Source organism: Crocodylus siamensis, chromosome 1 (assembly GCF_052110815.1).
Source record: "Crocodylus siamensis isolate JL-2025a chromosome 1, ASM5211081v1, whole genome shotgun sequence".
NCBI lineage: Eukaryota > Metazoa > Chordata > Crocodylia > Crocodylidae > Crocodylus > Crocodylus siamensis.
In genome coordinates this window covers 67,484,263-67,508,183 of record NC_143395.1, presented here as the reverse complement: position 1 = coordinate 67,508,183, position 23,921 = coordinate 67,484,263, and the positions used below count along the sequence as shown (strand labels likewise).

General features: G+C 44.5%; 1 protein-coding gene across 1 annotated transcript in view; it reads right to left on the bottom strand.

The window, feature by feature from the left end:
* Window positions 1-23,921, bottom strand: part of CYB5R4 (cytochrome b5 reductase 4) — a 76,944-nt gene that overhangs the window by 20,524 nt on the left and 32,499 nt on the right. The window contains exon 11 of the mRNA XM_090035871.1: window positions 2,030-2,170. Within this exon, the coding sequence (XP_089891997.1) occupies window positions 2,030-2,170 (141 nt within the window). The remainder of the gene's footprint in view (window positions 1-2,029; window positions 2,171-23,921) is intronic.

The window sequence follows — 23,921 nt, the reverse complement described above, 5'->3', positions numbered from 1 at the left end:
GGTAAAGCAGAAGGGCCAACCCATAGCATACCAAAAGTGGCATTGGCAGCTGCTGCATGTGGTATGAAAACCCAGGTGCTCAGCAAAGGGAGGCACTGGAATAGAAGAGGGGAGCAGAACTGTCTATGGAACAAAGCAGGGACAGGATTCTGAGGCTGCAAGACGTCATGTCAGGTATCAAAGCCAAGAGCGAGGCTAACTCTTCTCAAGACCCTACAGCAGCCACTGAACTCCGGACTCTGAATCCTTAGTCACTATATAAAAAACTGTAATGGCTGCAGGGCCAGGGAAGGGTTAACCCGCTGCTTGGCAGTGATACCTCCCCTTACAGCAGCAGCACCCTACACCTGCTCTGCATGGCCACAACCAGAGGTTCAAGCCCCTCTGCCTCCATTCCAGCACCCCAAGGCTCAAACTCTTATCTATGCCCCACAGAGGCATACCTGGTAAGAGCAGCACTAGTGATGGGGGTGTAACTTCCAGCACAGCTGCATGTAGCCAACAGCAACAAAGGAGTGGTATGTCTGGCATCACATTAAGCTATCCTAGACTCAGCCCAAACAACTAGGTACTCATTTCCAGCTGGGATGAATAAGAGTAGCCTTTGGCATGGTTTATAGCAAGTCTAAAATCCATGCTTCTGAACCCAAAGCAAGATACTCACTCAACGCCCTTCAACTGTCCAGCTGCTTCAACTACTCCTGACTGCAACTGAGAGGGGGCTGGAGTTCCTGAGCTATACATGCAGCAAAGGAATCAGAGTTGACAGCAGTGCAGGTAGGTAGCACTTTGGCCGGGAGGTACGTGCACTGGGGGGGGAGGTGCTGTTGTGCATCTGGTGTGGGAGTCGGGGGCAGGCTGCCTTTTAGAGGAGTGATTTTCAACCAGGGTGTCATGGCACTTTGGGATGCCCTGAGATCCTTTCAAGAACGCTGTAAGATGCCACACAACATTGTCTGCATTAAAAGACAATGCATTGTCTTGCATTGTTAGGTCCAAAGACATGATTCCCAAAATAAACCCAGAGATTTCAAACAGAAATCCACAGTTTCCAAAAGATTCTGACCTGCTGTGGTCTTTCTGATTTCTTGCAACAGAGTCGCTCTATTTTCCAAAATGAGAGAAAACTAACAGCTGGCAATTTCTGAGGGGTGCCTTTAGTCTAAAAAGGTTGAGAACCACTGGTAGTTTGCACAGAATAGTCTACAACTTTTGAAGACAGATCTGTGGCTCAAGCATTGGACTCTTAAGTCACCTCAAAACACATCAGTGAGCTGTGGTAGAGATCATCTTCAAATCAAGGGATTACTATAATAGTCATATTAGCCACTTTGGGCCTTTAAGGGTTATCCCAACTCTTCCCCCCTCTCCCTCCCCCCTACATTTACCCCTCCCCCATTCTAAAAAAAAAAAAGAGAGACTCTGGCTTCCAGTTCAGCTGCTATGAGCAGAAATGGATTTAAAAGGCTTTCAATTCTGATTCTGCAAATCCTCGTACTTGGTTCTGTTGCTGCTGCAGTTTTGTTCTTCTATGTAGGCCTAACTTTTTCAAGTAGATGCTCCCAAGGAAATCATGATGACCCATCTCTTTTTCTGGTAGAAGGTTAGGCATCTGAAGATGGGGGCTTTTTCACCCCACCTCCGTTCCCTGCAAGCTCACTTCCAAGTGCACCACTAATACTCTTCAAGTTCAAGACAGGTTATCTATTTTTGCTGAATAATTATATGAGAATGCATTGCCCATTTCAGTGTCTATAATGGAAATACTTTTAGAATGCCTACTTCTGTAGATTAAATTGGCATGCTCTATTTTTGACAACTGGAACAGACAAACAGCAACCATATAATACACTTAAGACCAGAAGTAATTAATAGGAATAGATTCCCTTGACGTGCTTGTGAAAAGATAATGTTGGGATTGATTTTTAAATAAATAATTAAAAAAATAAAATCATACCCAAGTTCTGTTATTCATTAAGTAAAAACACCTTTAAGTAATCATAGTGGATACAGGGTAAATTATTCTTACTTGTAACTATTTGTTTGAGATAAACATGCTGTCCAACAGGAACCTGGAAATGAGTGCTTCGTGGCAACAGTAAGCAGAAAAGTTTGGTGTCATGGGTGACTTCTGTCTTGGAAATCAATTTACACTTTCTGTAATAAAGCCCTAAAAAAGAATTGTAGATTATGTTTTAACATCCCTAGTAAAACAGCAGTCTTGGTAGGCTCTCAAGTTAAGAAGTGTTTACAAAACTTTCTTTTTAAAGATGTTCCTATGCTGTAATCATTTTTAAGTTGGCTTTATCTTCTTTTGCCTCTTTTTTAGTCTCAGCATGAATGATCCATGAATATTCCATATACAACATTAAAATAGCAGTTTAATAAAAGGTTATCTCCAGAAATTTTACATAATTTTATATTTTTGATTTGGAAATTGAATTTCTATCCTTACATTAGTCCCTTGACAACAGCAGAATGGCAACAAAGTAAACGAGGTATGTGAAATTCCTCTTTTGTTCAGACTGTTCATATGAAGAAAGGCAGCTGCCTCTTTTTTCCACAAGTCATCTTCCCATATTCTTAAGAAACACATTAGGGTATATCTACACTGCAATCAAAAGTGTGACTAGAACATGGGTCCACATACCAGTAGAAGCAAAGTCACAGCAGTAGTGGTTCAGCATAGGCTTTGTAAGCAAACCTGTGTTCCTGAATATGTACTTGGGTGGCTAATCTGCACTGCCAAGCTTCACCGCTACAGACATTCAGCAAGACAGACTGAAGTTAACTCAGCTACACTTACCCAATGTTGCAATCCCCTCTTTGTTATACCACAGATATCCCTTATGTCCTGTCTATATTAACATTTGGGAAGAAATCTTGTACCACAGCACTCCTTTAATCAAGCTAGCTCAACTACATGTTCAAAAAGGTGATACTGCTAGTGCTAGTATACATAAGAGATGTATGTTTAACCATCATGAAGAGTTAAATCATTTATGTTCAATCTGTATTAGTTCTCCTACTACCGCTACTGGGGAAGAAGCACCAGCTGAAATCTTCCCAAATGTACTAGTATGTGGAAACTGCATTTAAAGCCAGACTGTGGAAATCTTTTAACTGTACTATACTGCAAATTTATAATATTAACAACAAAACAGTAACAAAGTGAGTTTTTAGGTAGGAAGAATATTTTGTCCAATGTGTCTCAGTAAGATTTGTTACGTTTTTAATATTTTCCTGGAAGATTTCTAGATTAATACCAGAAAGGATGGATCATTGTGATTATCTATTCTGATCTCCTACAAAACAAAGACCATTGCACATCATCCATGCTTCAACACTATCACTCGTGATTAAACAAGAGCATCTCTCCTCAAACAAAATATAATCCTAATTTAAAAGTTTCCAATGATACAGAATCAACTACTATCTTTGGTTGTTTGGTTCAGTGGTTAATTTTCCTTACTATTAGAAAACCTGTACTTTATTTCTAAATCTCATTTTATTTAGCTAATATTTAAATCTTAAAGGCAAGTATCACAAGGAAAATCTAATCTTTGTTGCTATTTACACACCATGTCAGAGATTTTACATTTAAACAGAAAACAATGTCACAATAGTTCCTTGAAGGCGTTTTTGCTTTTCCTTATTTTTTTGTTTTGTTTTACTTTTTTCAGTTCAAGAGTCCAGGATCAGCAACTTTAGAAATAATGAGGAATTTAAGAACAGCTAGAATAAGATAAATGCTTCAATTATTCCGTATGTTAATAAAATAATATATTATTAGGATACCACCCCATTCTATTATGATCATTTTCAAGGCACAGACTAAGATCTTATTTATTTTTCAGTATAACAGTGTAACACTTGAAACAAACTCAAAATGTCCAAATGGCAGCCCACAAATCCTATGTAGCCCCCCAAGGCCCCTGCCTGACCCCCACCCCACTGCTCCAGTGGCAGTAGCCAGGGCTCCCTGTTGCTCTGGTGCCTCTTTCCCCACCCACTTAAGGCAGAGCAGGGCAGTCCAGCACGGTGCAGTCCTCATTGCTGGGGGAAGCCCATGGCACTGGGTATCTGACAGGCATGATGCCATGGGGGGAGGGGAAGCTGGTGGCAAGGGAGCTTAGGGTGATAAAGGGTGCCCAGATCTGCACTAGAGCAGAGGCAGAAGCACAAGGGCACATGAGACAGCTGGCAGGAAGGAGAAGGGCACTAGGCACATAGTGCAACAGGAGGGCATGCAGTATGGCCCAAGCCACACATGGCCTCGGTCCACTTCAAACTTGGTCAGCCCTGTTAAAAATACTAACATAACTGAAGTTAATATTCAGTAACAGCCACTGGTTGGGGATGATGTAGGCACAGCTATGCCTATTTTCTACCACGGTTATCTCTCACTCTTCTAGGCTTTGGTGGTTGTGCTCCCCCTCCCCCCCCCTCCCCCACCCTTTTGCCTGCTATATGTGTCAAAGTATTTTTAAGGTTGCCCAGAGGCACCTGGTCTTGGCTACAGTTAAGGCTGAGGACTTCAACTGGGGTGTGCCAATTCTCATGCTAAGAGCAATGCCGGAGGTTCCTGGCTTAGGACCTCTTAAGACTATACTGATAACATTTTATATAGAGGCAACACATTGGCTGTCATTGTTCCCCTGTTTTACTCATGGCAGGTTAGATTGTTAGGTCTGTGTTGTGTCAGGGTTGATGTTTAAGAAAAGCAAAAGTAAAAAAAAAAAAAAGTGTGTGTTTTTTTTCCAAAGCACTATCTTAGTTATGGCTCATTCTTAGCTTTAGAACAGGGCTCGCTAACTGGCACCCTGCAGGCTGCATGCAGCTCATGGCCTCCTGCCTGGCTCCTGCTCCTCCCACCACTCCTGCTACTGCCATTCCCAGGAACTATGGGCTCCCTTTTCCAGCTTCTGCTTCCTACCCCTGCCCAAACAGGTGGAGCAGACAGCCCACAGTGGCCTGGGAAGGCCACAGCCCACACAGATGTGAGGGTGTTGTGCTGCCTACACACTGTCCTGGAGTCAGGGGCACTGGGGAGGAGGGAGTGAAGGGTAGTCCACATGGCCTACAGGACAGAGATGGACAGGGTGGAAGGACTCCACAAGATGCAGCTCCCAGCAGCTCAGAAGTTGGCTATATCCCTGATTTTGACAGATATGTGGGTTTGAAAACTAGCAAGAAAGCACTAGTCTTTTTCTTTACTTTCTCACGCAAACATACAGACCAATTCCAGTAATTTAATGGCTGCATGCTATTTACTGAAATAGTATGTATATACAATTACATGTGCAATATAGAATTTAGTACTATTAAATACTTTAGCCAAGTAGTCATAGATTTCTTTTATGTGGAAAAGAATTGCCTAATATACCCATTAAGAATTTTATACCCATTTATTAATATTGACTGCTTCAAATCCAGGTCTACTCTACAAACTGCTATCAACACTTCTACACTGGTGTGGTTTCTGACATGGATGTGCTAATTGGACATGTGATTGCAGTGGTGAGTGTCAGTTTAATACATGCAGCTGTTTTTCACTTGAGGGACAGGAGACCCTAGAATGAAATAACTATTTTGCTCAGTTGCAAGGGGAAAATAAAATATATTGGTAAAGTGCAGTCAGTATATGTATCAGCAGAACTCCACTTTGCTAATATATTACATTGTTGTAGTTATAATGAAAAAGTGCTCTTACTGCCTGTACCAGTACGTATATTTTGTACAAAGATTCTAGGAACCCACTGATATAAACAGGATAGAATGTAACATTAATTACAATATGAATCAGCTAAGTAGGAATAAAATAAAGCAAGAAAACATGCATTTCAGGTCAGTGGCAAAAACCTAACTTATTCATCAGTTTTCATTGTGATAGCAAATGAAAATAGCTTGTAAATCCAAGGTTATTCAATTAATATACTAGTAATCAAGCTACTTAGGTACAAAGACACAGGAAGCAATAGTGCTTCTCTGTTTAACACTGTCAGTCCTCATCTGGAGTACTGTGGGCAGTTCACAGCTCCACATTTTAAAGTGGATATGGAGATGTTAGAGAGGTTACAGAAGCAGGCAACAAAGATGATCAAAGCCTTGGAAAACAAGTCATACAAGGAGAGGCTGAAGTAGCTAGATATGTTCAGCTTGTGGAAAAGGTGCTTAAGAGAGGACATGAACAGCAGCCTTCAAATACTTGAAGGGCTGCCATAAAGAAGAGGGAAAGCATCTTTTCTCTCTTGCTGCAGAAAGGACATTGACCAGTGGCTTGAAGTTGCAGCAAAGTAAGCTTAGATATCTAAAACAAATTATTCACTGTTAGAATAGTGAGGCAGTGGAATAGACTGCCTAAGAAAGTTGTGAACTCTATCTCTGGAGGTGTTCAAGAAGAGGTTGGACAGCCACTGGTCAGGGATGATCTAGGCATAGCTATGCCTATACTCTACTACGGGTATTCCCCATCATTTCGGGCTTTGTTCCTTGCTCTGAGTTCCCACTTTCTGTTTCACGTGTCAGGGTGTTTTTAAGTCTCCCTCGCAGGCACTGAGTTTTGGCTACAGCCAAGGTTGGGGACTTTGTGTGTTCCAATGCTCCTGCTGGGACCAAAGTCAGAGGTTCCTGGCTGGATGCTTAGAATTAGTTAAGTTTAGATTATGGAGTATAAAGAATGGTTTGAACAGGGATGATCCTGCCTCAAGCAGGGGTTGGACTAGATAACCTCTGGAGGTTCCTTCCAAGCCTACTTATCTAGGATTCTATAATTCTATTTCTCAAAGAAATCTTGAAGTTAAAATACAGCTTACCAAGCTATTGTCATCTAGATTATGATACAGAAGACAACAGATTCATATCAACAGCCTGGGGAAAGGCAATTAGGATCTCCAATAGCATTCCTGGAACCTTTTTTCCTTACTAGAGAAAGCTGCATGGTAAGTGATGAAAAGCTAGACGTGCAAGTAAGAACTACACAGATACCATTTTCCCTTTCCTGCCCCAAGATAAATTATGTTTTCCACCGGAAATTGAATACCAAAACTAGAGATGCACCAATACATCAGTCCAATATCAGATCAGCACAGGTATAAAGAAAATTGTCTGTATTGGAAACCGGCCCAATGCAACAGATAATTTGGCCGATAAATGCCCATGCCTGTGTGCAGCTGCAGTGCAGCACGCAGGCAGTGAGGAGCACAGCTCAGTAGCTTGGAGGGCTGTGTGCATCTGGTAAGTCCATTGTGGTAGAAGGGGAGGGGGGCAGATCAATGGCCCCCATGGTGAGAGAGGGAGTGAGGCAGGGGTTGGGACAGGTGCTGCCCAGTCAGAGCAGAGTGGGGTGCAAAATGGAGCTGCAGCTCATCTGGAGGGCACATGGGGCATGTGCCCCCAGATCTGTGTGGGTGGGCTGCAGCTGCAGGCTGGACCTGGGGCTGCACCAGGCTCTTCTCAGCAGGGACTAGGCTTGGGGTGGGCAGTAGCAGCACTGGGAGGGAGTTACTGGGGGGGTGGGGCTGCAACCACCACAAATTTCACCACAGCTTTCCCCAACCACTCCTCCCAGCACTGCCACGGCCTGCCTGGCGCAGCCCTGGCTCAACCCTGCCTCCACAAATGTGCCAGGAAGAGCCAGGGCTGCAGTGGGCGGGTGGTGGTAGTGCTGGGAGAGGGGGCTATAGGGGGCTACAAAGAAATTTGGGGTGGCTGCAGGCCCCCCACAGTACCCTTCCAGCACTGCTGCCACCTGCCCCGAGCCTAGCCGTCACTGAGAAGAGCCTGGTGCAGCCCTGGCTCCAGCCCACAGCTGCAGCCTACCCACCCTGCCCGGCACAGATCTGGGGGGTACACGCACTCCCTGAGCACTCCCGGGGTGTGCACAGCAGCAGGAGCTGCCCCTCTCCACTGGACAAGCTGTGGCTCTGCCCCACGCCCCACCCCACCTGGTTGAGCAGTGTCTGCCCCAGCCTCTGCCCCACTCCTTCCCTCACCGCAGGGGGGCTTTGATCTCCCCCCATGCCCTTTCCTCCCCCCCTCCTTCCACCACAACAGACTTACAAGCTGGATGCAGCTGTATCAGAAATTGGATCAGTATTGGCCGATATGCCTCCTTAAAAATCGGCTGTCAGTATCGGCCCCCAAAATCTCTATCGGTGCACCTCTAACCACAATATTTCAGCTTGGCAATAGTGTCATGCTACCTTAAGAGATCTGTACAGTAGTCATCTCTATCCCCATCCCCTACATGGACCAGGTTCCATGATCAGAAAATCTGTTACCTTCCCTCTAGGAAATCATAATTTCAGCAACTACATGGAATCATCTAACGGATTAATGTAATCTTGACTTACTTTGAAGAGTCACTTATTTGTATCACAACTTCCCTGTTGTGGATGCTCTAATACAGCAGATCCCAACCCAGGGCCTGCAGGCGCCAAGGTGCCCCCCAAGGTTTATTCAGGTGCCCACATGCATTTTCACAATCAGTAAAAATCATTATTCCAACAAAAAATGCTGTCACTGCTAAGTGAACTCAGGCTGTAAGCAACGGCTGCCAAAACAAGACAGACAGTCTGACTGACGCAGTGATGGAGGGGCGCTTACTACTCCCTCCCCAAACAAAACTATGCACATGCGCATATCCAGGATTCTTAACTCTAAAATTTAATATTCATATTGACGCCCACTGCTTTCTCTTAAATTCAAATGTGCCCTTGGGCACATAAATACTGGTAGCCCCCACTCTAACCATTCTTGCATGGAGTATTTTGCTGCTATCAGGTACAGCTAAACCTAACTTGTTTCCCCCAAACATCCTTATGAACTGCAAAAGACTCCTAGACAATAATATACTCTATTCACCAACTTCAGATAACAATGTGGTTGTATATTGAGCAATCTGGCTAATGAGTGCTAAAGGAAGCCTTCAGATTCCCAATGCCAGAGAACAAAGGATTAGGACAAAGCCAGTGGACTACAGTAATTTAGTGTTACTGAACTCAAAATGAGAAGCTGTTATTTTGTCAAAGTACCGCCAGACAAAGAAAAGTTGCATACATTTTTAATTTCAAATTATACACAAAAATAAATATTAAGCAGCCCATAGTAACAAGAAGGTGAAGCATCTTTCAATTATAAGGTATCAACTTTCTTCCTTAAAGAACAGGTCACCCTGACCACTCACGATAAAAAAGCCTATAACGTCTGGGTTGCAGGAAGTTTCATAAACAAGCAGTAAAAATAGGGAGTTTTCAAACAAAAAAAAGGTTTATTTTTTTAAAGCAAAATGATGCTTTTACTGAATCAAAGCAGGAATTTTTAAAAGGTTACCTTTGGACTGTAAGTACACACACATTTACTGTGATTCTTCCCTCCCACCCCCACCAGCAGCGCCCAAGCCCTGGCTGGCACCCGTGGTGGGTGGTGGCTGCTGTAGCCTGAGCAGAACAGGGAGCCCAGCTCCTCCCTCCACCCAAGAGGCCTCTCCAGCCCAGTAGGCAGGACCCAGCACAGCAGGGCACAATGGGACAGGGAGGCTCAAGGCCCGACAGCAGCAGGGGTAGCAGTGCGCAGTTGTGCCTGCTGCTGCTGGGTGGGCAGGGGGCACCTCACCATGGTGGCGCAGGGCTCCAAACGGCAGCACTGAGCCTCCACGCCCCACTCTGCCCTGCCCTGCCATGCTGGTCTCTGCCCCTTGGGCTGTGGAAGCCCCCAGGGGGAAGGCAGCAGGATGGGGAGCCCTGAGCACACAGCTGCCAGCCTGCATCTACTCCCCAACCCACGAGCTCCACTCCACCCATGTGGTGCACAGGGGAGGAATCATAGAAGTAGGGTTGGAAGGGACCTTGTAGATCTTCAAGTCCAACCCCCTGCCTGGAGGGCAGGGCTCCCAGCTTCGCTTAGGCCACAGTAGCCACTACCTTCCACAGGCATTGGCCAGGATTTGGGCACTGTTTGGGGGGATGGGGGGCAGGGGCCTATGGACCCAGGTGCCTGGACTGCATCAGCCCCCACCCTACATACAAATCCAGGAGTGTAGGCGCTCCCTCAAGTAGTGTGCACAATGGCAGGGAGCCAGCTCCCCCGCTACCCCCTGGCTCCACCCCACTCCCCACCTGTAGCCATGCATTCATGCCCCAGCCCCAGCCCATTGCCTCATACAGCACCCCAGCTGGCAGTGCACCTAGCCTTAGCCACAGCCATGCCCAACTCCCTCCCTCACAAGGGGGGCCTCAAGCCTCCCCCCCATAGATTTATCTTTGAGGTGTCCTCCCTGCTGCTTGGCTGCCATGTGCATGTGTGCATGCACACATGCATGTGGCACCACTGCCTGATTGCACTCCTCTTGCTCCCCCCAGCCCCTTGCAGGCTGTGTCTCTGGCAGCCTGCAAAAGGAAACCTTCCATTTCCCACATTTTTCTCCTTTAAATGCTTTTTACCACTTTTTTCCATGCCAAATGGAAAACCTGGATCCCTGATCATTACATATGCCTGCATAAAATGATTTAAAAACATTTGAGTTGCTTTAAATTTTTTTCATGTTTTCCACTGAAAACTGTTTCACTCAATCAGCCTAAGTGGCGTCAGAGATTAAGATGTTATCTGATTCAAAGAACTGGAGCTTTTTCTTAAAAATAAAATTTTTTAAAAGGCAAAAAAAATCTCATATCTTGACATGATTGCTGAGGTTTTGCAAAATATCAGATGCTCTCCAGTGTATAAAACCTGGTTAGTGTGCAAACCAAACTCATTTGTAGCATCAAGTTTACAAAATGTAACTGCTTATGGAGAATATTATCTGATAGGCAAGATTTTATGCACATGACAGAAAATATATAAATGTTAACTACTTCTGCATAAATTTTCTGTTATGATGGGGAAAAAGCAGAAGTGACTGGTAATCAAGGACAACAGAATCCCTCTGGTTGTCTTCTACAACCCCCAGGTTTAACACTTAAGATGCATTATTAATAACCTCCAACCCCTCCTGGAGAAGGCAGCCTTTGGGGACAAACATGTCTTGGCTTACAGACAGCTCCCACAAGCTCAAATGGTATCTCTCAAACAATGGTCTAATGGACTCCCATCCTCAACGAGAAACCAGGCCTTGCAATAGACCCAAATGCCTGCTGTCTCTCCACATCAATACAGACCACATTATCACTGGACCTAATAACAAGGAGTACAAGATCCAAGGTTCATTCATAGATGTTTGGGTGAGAAGGGACCTCAGTAGATCATCGAGTCCAACCCCCTGCCCTGGGCAGAAAACAGCACTGGGGTTACATGACCCCGGCCAGGTGCTTGTCGAGCCGCCTCTTAAAGACCCCCAAGGTAGGGGAGAGCCGTGTTTGAAATGTCCTGCCTGTTCCAGGCAGAGGCGACTTGTTCTGTGTGTCTCGACTATTTTATGGATTCAGTGATGATTTACTGTCACAAGCAACTCTACCAATACCATACATGCCATCAGCTGCTTACTGATGTGTTGTGACAGCAGTGCTTGCCTGCTGTCTATATCAGACAGCCAGGGTGATGTGTAAGAACACTGATCTGACATAAGCTGCAGAAAGACAAAAATGCCTATGGCAGGCCACTTCAACCTCCCTGGATACTCCATCACTGACCTCAGGATTGCTGTTTATTCCCTGAGAATATTTAAAAACCAATTTGAAGAGGAAACTGGAATAAGAAATCACCCACAAACTGGACTATGTTAAGTATGGTTTAAACAGGGACTATGGATTCCCCAGCTAATTACCTGCATTTAGCTTCTGTGATCCTCTTTGCTCCCCTGGGTTTACTGCTCATTTGCTTTTCTCTGCTAGCACTGCTCTCCCCCGTCTTCGGTATTCTATTTTCTCTCTCCTACTTATACCCTGCTTTCTGCACATCCTCTCATAACATCTGATTAAATGAACTTCGGTTCACAAAAGCTTGTGTTCTCTCTCTATAGGTATATCTTATTTAGTCTATAAAAGTAAAAGTCTACCCTGCCTTATGGTAATCTTAAAATATACTTTTCAAAAACTGCTCCATGCCAGATCTGTGCAACCATCAATTTGTCATGTTTGTGAGGCTACACAATTGTTTTAAAGATGTCAACAAAAGAGGTGACAATGCAATACTCAATTTTCAACAAAAAAATCAATTCTGAATACTTCCTAGCAAAAGTATACAAAAGAAAAATACACAAAATAGTCAAACTGAATAAAAGTGTGATTTTTCATACCAAAATGGCACAAAGAAAGATATGTAATTATGAACTATTTTTATACCAGTGTCAAAACAGAATCTGGAATATGCAGTGAACAGAATATAGAAATGCAATGAATGCCTCCACTGAAAATAATACTATCTGCTAGACGTTTTAAGGATTTTAAATCTCTTAGAAATGAGATGGAAAGTTCTACATACATTACAGTCATACATCCTCAAAATATAATTCCTTTAAAAGTGATATTATTGGGGCCAAAAGGAAAGAAGCGAATAATAAATCACATAATTTTCTGCAACCACATTTGATACGTTTGCTTATGTGTGGTATAGAATTAGTTAACATTGTTCCAAATACTGATACAAGAAGAAAACAAAACTTAAATTCATCAAATAGTTTTCAGCCAACAAGACAATTTCTCCCACATGTGCATTACCAATCCAATACCATTCTCATCCCTGACATAAACCCTGTCAATATTAAAGTCCATTTGTAACCTATCAATATACAGATCTATATATGGGCACACCCTTCCATTCACTGTAATCCAGTGACTTTTGAGCAGAAAATGGACTCCTCTGAAAAGGTATATAGCAACAGTGCAGAACAGATGTTAAATAATATTTTGTAAATTGCAACAATACAGGCATTTTAATACAGCAGAAAGGAATTATTCCATTGGAGGCTAACCAGGTAGAATAATCTTTTGAAAAATTCTGAATAATTTCAAGGGGTCAAGATCTTCTGAGCTCAGCCCTTTTTGACATGTTCCTTCTTCAAAGTCAAAATCTGATTAAATCTAGCACTGATTTATCCATTTACAGAATGTATTTCTTATTAGTGTATTGTTTTAGTTCCTCACAGATTTATGACTGGTGTTCTCACAACAGTATTACTACATGAAATGGAGAACTGGAACACAGAAATGAAATGGCTCATACTCCAGCTCATACAAGAATTCTGCAACAAAGCCAAGAGCTTGGCCAAGATCTCCCAAATTCAAATCCAGTGTCCCGGGATGCAAAGATACTTACCGGCAACTCCTGAGCCAGGGAAGGTAGACACAAGACGAAACCCACGCAGCTCATCAGCCACTTGTTTATACAGCTGTGGCCGGCCAGTGATGCAAGCGCGGAGTGCCAGCCGGCAAGAATAAAAATGGTGGCATGCCATGGGAGGCAGGGAGAAGGGGGAGACGCTGCTCCCAATGCCTTCGCCGCTCGGACCAGCAAGAACAGCGGAGCATGAGGGGAGAAGCACCCTGGACGGGGAAAAGAAGAAGCAGGGACACCGTGGGAGCATCGCCGCAGAGGCAACTGGCAGGGAGACCCGGGATCACCCCTGCAGTACTACAGAGGGTATCCCTGACGACGGCAGACAGAGGCAGACAGCCTGCGGGGAAGCCCCAGAGAGAAGTGCCTCCAGAGGACATGCCCCCGCTGGACCGGGAGGCACCAGGGAATGGGGCTAGAACTGAAAGCCTAGGCATGGAGCAGACGGGGCTTCTGTAAAGTGGGGGGGGGGGGGAATTAAAGGGGCAGTACGCCCAGTTTGTGTTGAGCCTCTTTCGTGTTTTGTGTTATGCTTATCTGTTCCCTGAGTTCTAGAGGAGACCAGGGGGCATTAGACCAGTAGTAGGTATAGTCTCGGTCGCAGAAGGGAAGCTGGCCCCTATTTCAGTAATAATCCTAGAGCAAGACAACTAACAGCTTGACAGCACCGTAAGGAGGTGCGAGACCGGGGTGCAGGAGTGGCGGAGCCTCGAGTGTGACCGCCAGGGAACCCTGGGCCATGGGCATGCATGACAATTGACCCCTAACACTGATAACATCAAGTTGTGGCAGGCGGGAACAGGGTCAAGAAGTCAGGCAGAGAACATTCGCTCGGGCAGCGGCGGGAGCACCAACAAGGGATAACACCAACCCCACGGGGAAGAGCGGCCCGAGAACAGCTAGTCGCGTCCCGGCGGCAACATCCAGCATCTGTACTCAAAGTTATTATTTTCATTATACTGATGCCTAAAAACCCCAAGCAAATGCAGAAGATAGGCCAGTCTGGCACATTAGTGACTAACAGGTTAGGAGAGGTACGGGCTAGAAACCTATTATTACCGTACAGTACAAACATAACGCATTTTATTAAATACTTCTTTCTGAAAGATACTAAAATCTAACGTGGTAGAAAATATAAATAGGAGTATAGAGGTGCAGAAAAGTGAAGTAACTTGCCCAGTGCTGTACAACTGTTCAGTGACAGTAAAGAATGAAACCCAGGTCTCCCAAAACCCATTCCAGCACTTTTCACCATAGTACACTGCCCCTCCAGTCCAAAGAAACCATTAAACCATTTAGCCTAACTCTTCAGGGTCCTGAAATGTCACCCAGTTACACAAGTCCCTCCATTAATTTTATGGCTCTTTTCAGCACCCTCTCTAGTTTTTTTCCAACAGCTATTTAAAACATAGGCACCAAAATTAAGTAGTTGCTTAGTATGTCTCAACAAAATTTTATGGAAAAATTACTTCCCAAGCACCATTCATCATTCCTCTTTTTGTGCATCCAAAAATTAAACTACCCCTTCTGACAAGCATTGAATTAGATGCTCTTATTATATTAAGAGCCTATGAACTGAGACAAGTTTATAGTTTTCTGTATAAAGAAACTGGGGGGTTATCTTGGATTCAAGAAAATATGATATATTTCCATTTAAAAGGAAAATACACTATTTTGAGGGTTTTCAAAAGAAAAAAAAAAACTATGCACATCTTAATGCCTGTTTCTCATGCAATCCTGGCTGTCTATACATTTTTATATTATATTTCCAAACTTTATAATATGGTCATTTTTAGCTGAAAAGACCCAAACTGTCACACAAAATGAAATAATACAGCTTAAGCCCGTTAGGCCTTCCACTTCCTTTCTTCACACATAAAACATTTACCAGAAATGTCTTCTTGAACAGCATTTACTCAGCTCTAAAATAAACAGAAGAACAAACATTTTCATATAGCTTAAGGCCAGAAGGCAGCATTAGACAATCTAATATAATTTCTTATACACCCCAATCTGAAATGTCACTCAATGACTCTTGTATTGAGTACAATAACTTGGTTGGCTAAAACCTGACTTCCAGAAAGGAAGTTTCCCATTCTCCCCTACAGATGTGTTCACAGAACTTCATGTGTAGTCTCATGTATACCAGACACTATCTAGAGTTCTCCTAGAACAAGGATATCAAACATGCATCCTGCAAAAAATAACAGTGACAAGCTGGCAGAGGGTAGATTTAGGCTAGATATCAGGAGGCGCTACTTCACCGTCAGGGCGGCTAGGATCTGGAACCAAGTTCCAAGAGAAGTGGTGCAGGCTCCTACCTTGGGGGTCTTTAAGAGGAGACTAGACAACCACCTTGCTGGGGTTGTTTGACCCCAGTCCTCTTTCCTGCCATGGCAGGGGGTCGGACTTGATGATCTGCTCAGGTCCCTTCCGACCCTACTAACTATGAAAGCCATTTCATCTGGCCAACCGGGCTAGTGGCACTGGGTCAGAACTGGAGCTGCCATCATATTCTTCAGGTTGGAACTGGAGCTGCTGCCACTGCCAGAGCCTCTTCATGCCCTGGGTTGGAGACAACTCAAAAGAAGCCCCAGACAAGTGCACATGTGTGGTATGCGGCACCACAGACCTGTGTCTGCAGCGCTGCACACTACATGTGCCACACATACAGGCATTTCCTGCACTGCTAATTTGCAGCACAGGAGGGGGTTTTTGACACTGGGAGATCCTAGTGTCAAAAAAACTATGATAGAGAAAAGTGGGCTGGCGCACATGGCAGCAGCATGTGCCACTTGACACCAGAGCCTAGCTGCTGGCCAGGCTTCCTGCTGGCAGATTGCCACTACTGAAGCCCCAGGAGGTCCCCAGGTAATGCTGCTGGGGCCAGCCCAGGTGCTGGCCCCAACCTCCCTTACCCCACCCAGCAAACCTGCCACACACCAGAGTATGTGTGCACAGGCATTCCACAGGGACTATGTGCCACTGCTATCTGTCCCCAGGGAAATGCACACTCATCTAGATGTATCCCCTGGGTCCAGATTCTGTCGAATGCATGGGGTAAGTCTGACAGCCCCATACTAGGACAATACCCCTTAGTGAGGTAGATTGCTTGAGCGCAGAATTCAGTGCTGTTTATGTGAGATTTCATTTTTAATAATCTGAAGTTATTTGAGAGTTTTCTACTGAGGTTAGCCATTTACTGTTAATAATGTCAAAAGGCAAACTGAGTAAAAGTATACGGCTGCAGTAGTGGATTGCAGCTGATGCTGACTTAACAACTGATAGCAATTTTTTTTTTTTTGGCTAACCATGTGGGAAAGCAGGTACCATGTGGGTGAACAAAATCCCAGATGAAGCAACATGCAAAGAACACTATTTAGCTGCTAAGCAAAGAAAAAGTAAAAGTATACAAATTGTCCTTGGACAAAAGCCTGGCTCTGCAGAATCTAATAATTTTGCTGCTGACCTCTGTAGAGCTGTGCCATGCAGTAATTTACCTTGGAACAGACTAAATAATCCATCTTCTAGTAGTTTCTTACAAAAATGCTGTTTGAACCAGCATGTTCCAGACGAATCAACTATAAGAAAATATCTTCTTGACATTGTTTACAATTCTACAATTGGGGAGATTCACAGTGATATTGGAGAAATTTACATTTGAATTTCTGTAGATGAGACTACTTAATAGTTAGGAAACTTACTGTTGAACATGGCAAACCTCTGCCCTTGGTTTAACGATTGCTGGAGAGGACGACTCATACAACAATAGCATGTTTTATTAATGATGCTTCTCAACCCACAAGAAAAGAAGGGCTATCTATTTTCAGGATCTTATTGGGAAGCTAACTGAAACAGATTTCTTCTGAACAGTCCATAATTCATTTTTGGATAACACATTACACCAAGAGCTTTTCCTTAGTGTAGTTGGTAGATGAGAAGAAGTTAAAGATTAAAAAGAATTTTGGGGATAAAGGGGTACTGAAAATCCTTGGTAGTGAATTGTTCCTGAATTATTAAGATGAAGTATTTTTGTCAACCTTTGAGTTTTATCTTTGCTGTAAAATAAGATTCCATCTTCTATCAAAAATAGGGGATATTTGCAATCACATACCCTAAGCCACAGATATGCATACATTTCCTTCCATACTCCAAACTACTAATTGATTAACTTCTACATACATTTTGGGGTTTAACAGAACTGTTGCTGTAGCCTAATTAACTCAGAGTTGTATACACAAAAAAGTCAGTGGTATAACTTAAACTTTTGCAGTCAATAAGAATGGAAATAAAATCAATTCCCTAGCTACACAGAAACATGCATGCAAGGCTTTCTTAACTCATTCAAAATGATGAGCCTTTTAAAGGGACACTGTATGTGGATTTGCACTCAAAAAGGCAATTTTATAAAAATAATCAATTAGGAGGATTTGTTCCAAAAATTTTACCTACAAGGAATACAGCACTGTGCTAGTGTACCAGGATCAAAAAGTGAAGAATCTATTTTCATTATACTAAGAGCAAACTGTATACAAATAATTAAAGATTAGAAGCAATTTAAGTTGCTCTGATTCATTAATTTGAGGCATTAGTAGTCACAGTAAGATTTATGTTATAAATATGATTTCTGAAGTAGCAGTGTCCCTTTAAACTCTCTCTCATACAGCAGTGTGTAGGTGGCGTAGTGTTACAATGCTTGCCTGTCACCTCCGGGACCTGGGCTTGATTCCAGACTGGCACAGAAGCATCAGTATGTTGTGATGATCTCAACCTAACCTCCTGATGGGTGGATTTCCATACCATATACTTGCCAGAAAACCACCTATAAGAAAATCATGTCTCAATAACCAGACGAAGAACTGCTATGCCTTATTTCTGAGGTAGGGGTTTTTTTGTGTTTTTTTTTAAATGAATACACTCTGCCTTTATCCTACAATAAATTCAAAATGCAGGACAGAATGGCTGCACTGTGCTTTTTAGTGAGCTATTCTTTAATAAACTAAGTCACTTAAGCATTCCTTTGCACATGTCGAATTGCTGCAATGCATTTTACACAGTGTAAATGTAACTATAAGTGTCACCTACATTGCAGTACACAGCAAAAAGAACCCAAAAACCTACCACCTACAAATAACTATTCCTCCAGGTAATCAAGAACTTTTCTTCTTTAAAAGAGAGAGAGAAATAATAATTTTTTGCTGAAGAGTTCTCCATGAATGTCAAAGTACTTATTCTCAGGGATTTTTCTTTCTACTAAACAACCTTGAAATATTTTAATTCAAGAGTCAAAATTCCTACGCTACCAGAACAATTTAAATGAACTGCAATTTGTTTCAGAATTTAATTTGTTTCCTCTCCACGCCCCCCCAAACTTCATGGAGAATTTCTCTGATCTTTGAAATAGACTGGGTACTACACATCACTGGCACTACACATACTTGGCCTGTGAACCTGCTACAGTTCTGCACTACTGCCCAAATGCAACTCCATGCAACTCCATGCTCCTGGCTACATGCCACTTCCTGGTGGCAGCAACATGGAGCCAGGAGGCTTCTGCTGATAGTCACATCCACTGGGGTCCAGGGGCCCTGAATTCTACCCCACCACACTTCCAACAGCCCAACAGACTATTGGTGAGCCAGATGGAATAGCTCCATGGGCCAAGTCCGGTCATAAGGCCACATGTTTGATGCTGCTGGTATAAATGGAAACCCCGCAACCAACATTTACAGATCACAACTTCACTCAGTATCTTGAGGGCAAAGACAGGATATCATCCAAGTTATGTGATAATATTTTAAACAAAACCATCCCTTGCCCTTACACAAAACACTAGTAAAAATGCATTCAGTTTAATTAGTAGAAAATAATCCAATATGAGGTCTAATATTACAAGACAACGTAAAATCTGTCAATATATTTTTGTTTTTAATAGCTGTAACCTAAATAAGCATTCATGCTTTAAAATTTCAAATCAAATTGTTTTTTCGATGAAGACAGTCATCTTAAAGGGAGCAGAGATAGAGGTGCTGAAGGGAACCAGTCAGGGATCTCTGAACCCAAGTACAAATTAAATATGCACAAGAGCAATTGCAATTTATACCACTGGTCCTTTTGTCATGCTACATCCCTTCCTGACATTTTTCTCAATCCCAACACTTAAAACCTGAAAATAGCTTTAGTAGACAAGAAAATATGGATACACTGTGCATACATTTAGGCCAGGAGAGGGCAATTATATCAGCTGGAGGGTCGCTTCATGAGTTCTGGCAAGCCGTCAAGGGCCACAAAGGTAGCCCCTCCCCTTGACAGGTGCTCCATCCCCCAGTCGTCATCTTGGTACCAGAAGTCATGCCCCCACCCCAAACCCCTGACCTTTGTCACTAGACGTCCCTGTCCTTGCCCCAGAACTACTCCTTTTGGGAAGGGGGTTTGCCATCTTGGAACCAGAAAAAAAAAATTACACACACACACACACACACACACAAAAAATCTAACATTCACAATAACATATTTTAATTTCGGTTTTAAAAGATTTTTTGTCCTGATTTGTGTGTTTGTATCGTGTATATACAAATGATTGCATAATAGCTCAAAATTATGTCTTATTCTTCTTGTATATTGCGGAGGGTGTGGGGGTATGTGTGGATGTGGGTGGGTGTGGGGTTTGTAGGGTGTGGGTGCTTGTGTGCGAGTAGTAGTGAGCAGCAGGGCTCTCCCCAGAGACCTGTAGGTGTATCTGGGGGGGAGGCGAGGGGTATGGGGGAATGCAGGACTTATGGGGTATGTGATTGTGTGCAGGAGAAGAGTGTGGTTGTGGGGTTTGCAGGGGAGGTTTTGTGGGTAGGGTGGGGTATACAAGGGCACCCACCCTGCAACAGCTCAGAGCCCACACTCCCCATGTTGCTTCCCCACCACTGCCAGAAGCGTGCAGCCCCAGCACACCCTAAGCCTGCTCCAGATTGACCCCAGCAGCAGTGAGTCAGCCAGATGTGCGCCTATTATGCACTGCCCACCTGTGGCACACCCTGCCACCCCCTGGGCATGCAGCAGGGATGGAATGGCTCCATACTGGACTGTCTTTCTAGGCAGCTGCTGGCCCCAGCGTCACAGTACTAATGGGGAACCGCGTGCAGCCCCAACCCACCGCACACCTGCTGTAGACTCCCTTGGTCATGCTGAACAGCTGTAGCAACAGCAGTGCCAGCGGGGCAGAAGTGTGCTTAGTGCAAGGGAAAAGCAGCCGCTCCCACTCAGCACTGCTCAGCGCTTCCTGCAGCGGCTGTGTGGAGCGCACATTGGGTTGCCCTGTACCATCACTGGTGCCTCTGGGCTGCCCTGGAGGGCAGCGGAGCCAGTGCAGAGGAGCCACAGGGCAACCCAGCACAGGCTCTGCGCAGGTGCTGCAGAAAGCACTGGGCAGTGCTGAGTGGGAGGGGCTGCTTTTCCCCCTGCACTGAGCACACTTCTGCCCCACCAGTGTTGCTACTGCTGAAGCTGTTCAGCGTGACCAGGTGAGTCTACAGCAGGCGTGGGGCAGGTTGGGCCTGCACACTACTCCCTGCCAGTACCACATGGCTGGGGCCAGCAGCTGCCACTGCCTGGGTTGTCTAGAAAGGAATTCCTGCGAGGAGCTGCCCCAGCACTGCTGTATGCCATGTGGCAGCTGGATGCGCCACCATGGGACGATGCCTGGGCCAGGCGAAACCAAGGGACCCGCTGCAGGCCAGACAAAGCCCCTCTGTGGGCCAGATGCAGCCCGCAAGCTGTATTTTGCCCACCTCTGATTTAAGCTATATTTATCTTACAAGCTAGGTAGGATTAATTGTATACAATAGAAGCAAAATGCTCCCAATACAGACACTACTGTTATGATAAAGCTATATTTGTACCAGCAAAGTAAAATCACCACCTTTTCCTGCCTCCCTTCCCACAATAAATGAAACAATATCAATAAAAACACAGCTTTATCCAAATAACTGTGCTTACTAGAGGTGCACCAATGCATTGGTCCCATATCGTATCAGTACCAGTATAAGGAAAATTGGCATTAATCAGCAAAAGGAAAGGGTGTGGAGGGGCAGATCAAGGCTCCCAAAGTGAGGGAGGGAGTAGGGCTGAGGTAGGGGCAGGTAGGCCAGGGCGGGGTGCAGGACAGAGTCGCAAGTGACTCATCCAGGGGGTGTGAGGATAGGGGGGAGGATCCACTACTAAGCCGGCATGGGGAGCACATGCCCCCAGATCTCTGCATGGAGTGAGGTTGGGCTGCTGCTGCAGGCTGGCGCCAGGGGCAGCACTGGGCTCTTCCTGGTGGAGGGGTTGGGCCAGGGCTGTGCTCAGGGTGGGCAGCAGCTCTGAGAGGGGGGCTACAGCCACCCCAAAATTCACCGTAACCCCCCTCCCAGTGCTGCTGCCGCCCATCCCAAGTACAGCCCAACCCAGCCCCTCCTCCGGGAAGACCCCGGCCCCAGTCCCAGCCCAGAGAGGGAGCCCACCCTTGCCCTGCATGCAGATGCAGGGGTGCACATGCCCCCCCATGCAGTCCCAGGGTGCGCGCTGTGTATGGAGCCGCTCTTCCCCTCCCCACGCCCCCCCCAGATGAGCCACAGCTCCATCCTGCACCCCACCCTGGCTGGGCAGTGCCTGCGCCTGCCCCTGCCTCACTCCCTCCCACACCGTGGGGGCCTTGAACCATGTTCCCTATGCCCCTTCCCTCCCCACTTGCCCCTTCCCCCACAACAGACTTACCAGCCGGATGCTGCTCTCCAAGCTGCCAGGCCACATATCAGCAATCAGATTGGTATCAGTCAACATGGTTCGTTAAAAATTGGCCACTGGTTTCAGCCCAAAAAATTTCTATCGGTGCACCCCTAGTGCCTACAAAAGAAGCTTTTGCCAGCACAGTAAATGTCAGTCGGGGTCATATCCCTAATTATAGTTATGACAGCAAAAGTCTGTAGCACAAACAGTCTTTGGTATAGAAATATGTATTTATAGAATTATGGATCAAGTCTTTTAGCTTTCTTCTTCCAATTAAAGAGGCCATCTAATGAAAACAGATGCTTACCTTTTACCTGTAAGAGTACACAAGTTTCCCCCCCGACAACTTTTTTTTTGTTTTTTTTTGAGAGAAATGAATGCAAAACAAACTGATATTACTGACTGTATCAGAATGTATCCCAAACAAACATATATATTTTTCTTCATTGCATTTTGGATTAAGATTTTCTACAGCATGTAAAATTAGAAATAAACTAAATCTCTCATCTTCTCATCCAAGGATTACCAAACCTCTTACACAAATTGCTTACTGTCTGTGAACTCAAAATCACTGATCAGTTCAGATTTTTGTTGCTAACAAACATTCCAAAGGAAATTTGCCAATGTGCCTCAGAAAACTAATTTTATACCCCATGAAGACAGAGAGATTATAAAACGAAGCCAATAATAACCTGCAATCTATTTAGTGTAAGGGAGTACCAATTACCATAACAAAATCAGAATTTGCCCCTTCTGAATTGGTTTTAAATGCAGGCTCCCTGCAATTCAGCATGAGAGATGACTGTTTTACCACATGTAAAAGAAGGAAGGGGCTATTTAGGACTACAAAAAACTAATTTGCTCCCTCTGAATTCATACCAAAAGCAGAGGACCTGCAAATCAGGGAAACTGCTATGGCCACGAACATGGGAAGGACCATTTAAGACTAAATGAAGGAGAAAGCCTCAAAATATTTTGGTACTGAAACATTGGGAACTGACAGTCTGATGAAGGTGTGCCAGGTATGCCACAAATTAGTCTTATACCTGAGCACCACTCTGATCCCGTACCCCTGCTCAATCAACTGCTCTGCTTTCTACCCTGTGCCCCCTTCCTGATCTGGTGCATGCTACAAACAGCGGTTGCCCATGGCATTTGTGGAACTTGTGCTCTGGGCAGCAGGCAATAAGAGCACAGGGCTTGATTCCCTTCCCTTGATATACTTTACAAAAGCTTCTTTAAGCAGTCTTAAAATAAAAACTTCTAGAAGCTGGTAAGAACTCCATTTTTATGGAGATTTAAAAAAAAATTATTTTCCTTCTAGCTCAAGACAGACATGGCAAGTTCCTTCCAAAAATCAGTGTAACAAAGCCACTCAAACCACCAAGCTCCTTACAGAAAGAAAAAAAAAAGTAGATTAAGCACTGATTAATTAAACTATCCATTACCTAAAAAACTCATGCTCTGTATGACTGCTAACATTATACTAATATTTAAAAAATTGTGTCAGTGGGCATATCTGCATATGCAATTAATGCGCAACAATAAACTCTGGTGTGCATCGGGTCCCACATTTGAGCACGCACCCAGGACTGCAGCATGTTGAGCTGGGTCAGAGCAGCCCCAGCTGGAAGGGGGCCTGTGGTCAGCCTACCAGTCCAGGGCTGCTCCTCCCCAGTTCAAAATGCTCTGGGCTGGCTAAGGCACAATGGTGCTTCAGTGCAGGGCTAGGCAGCAGGCAGCCCCCACAATGAAGCATCATCATGTCCCAGCCAACCAGGTCAGCATCCTACACAAGTGCTGCTGCAGACTAAAAAACTCCGCCACAGAATAGTATTTGTGTTCACAAGTACTAACCTACAGTAGAGTTAATTAGTTTACTCAATCCTAAT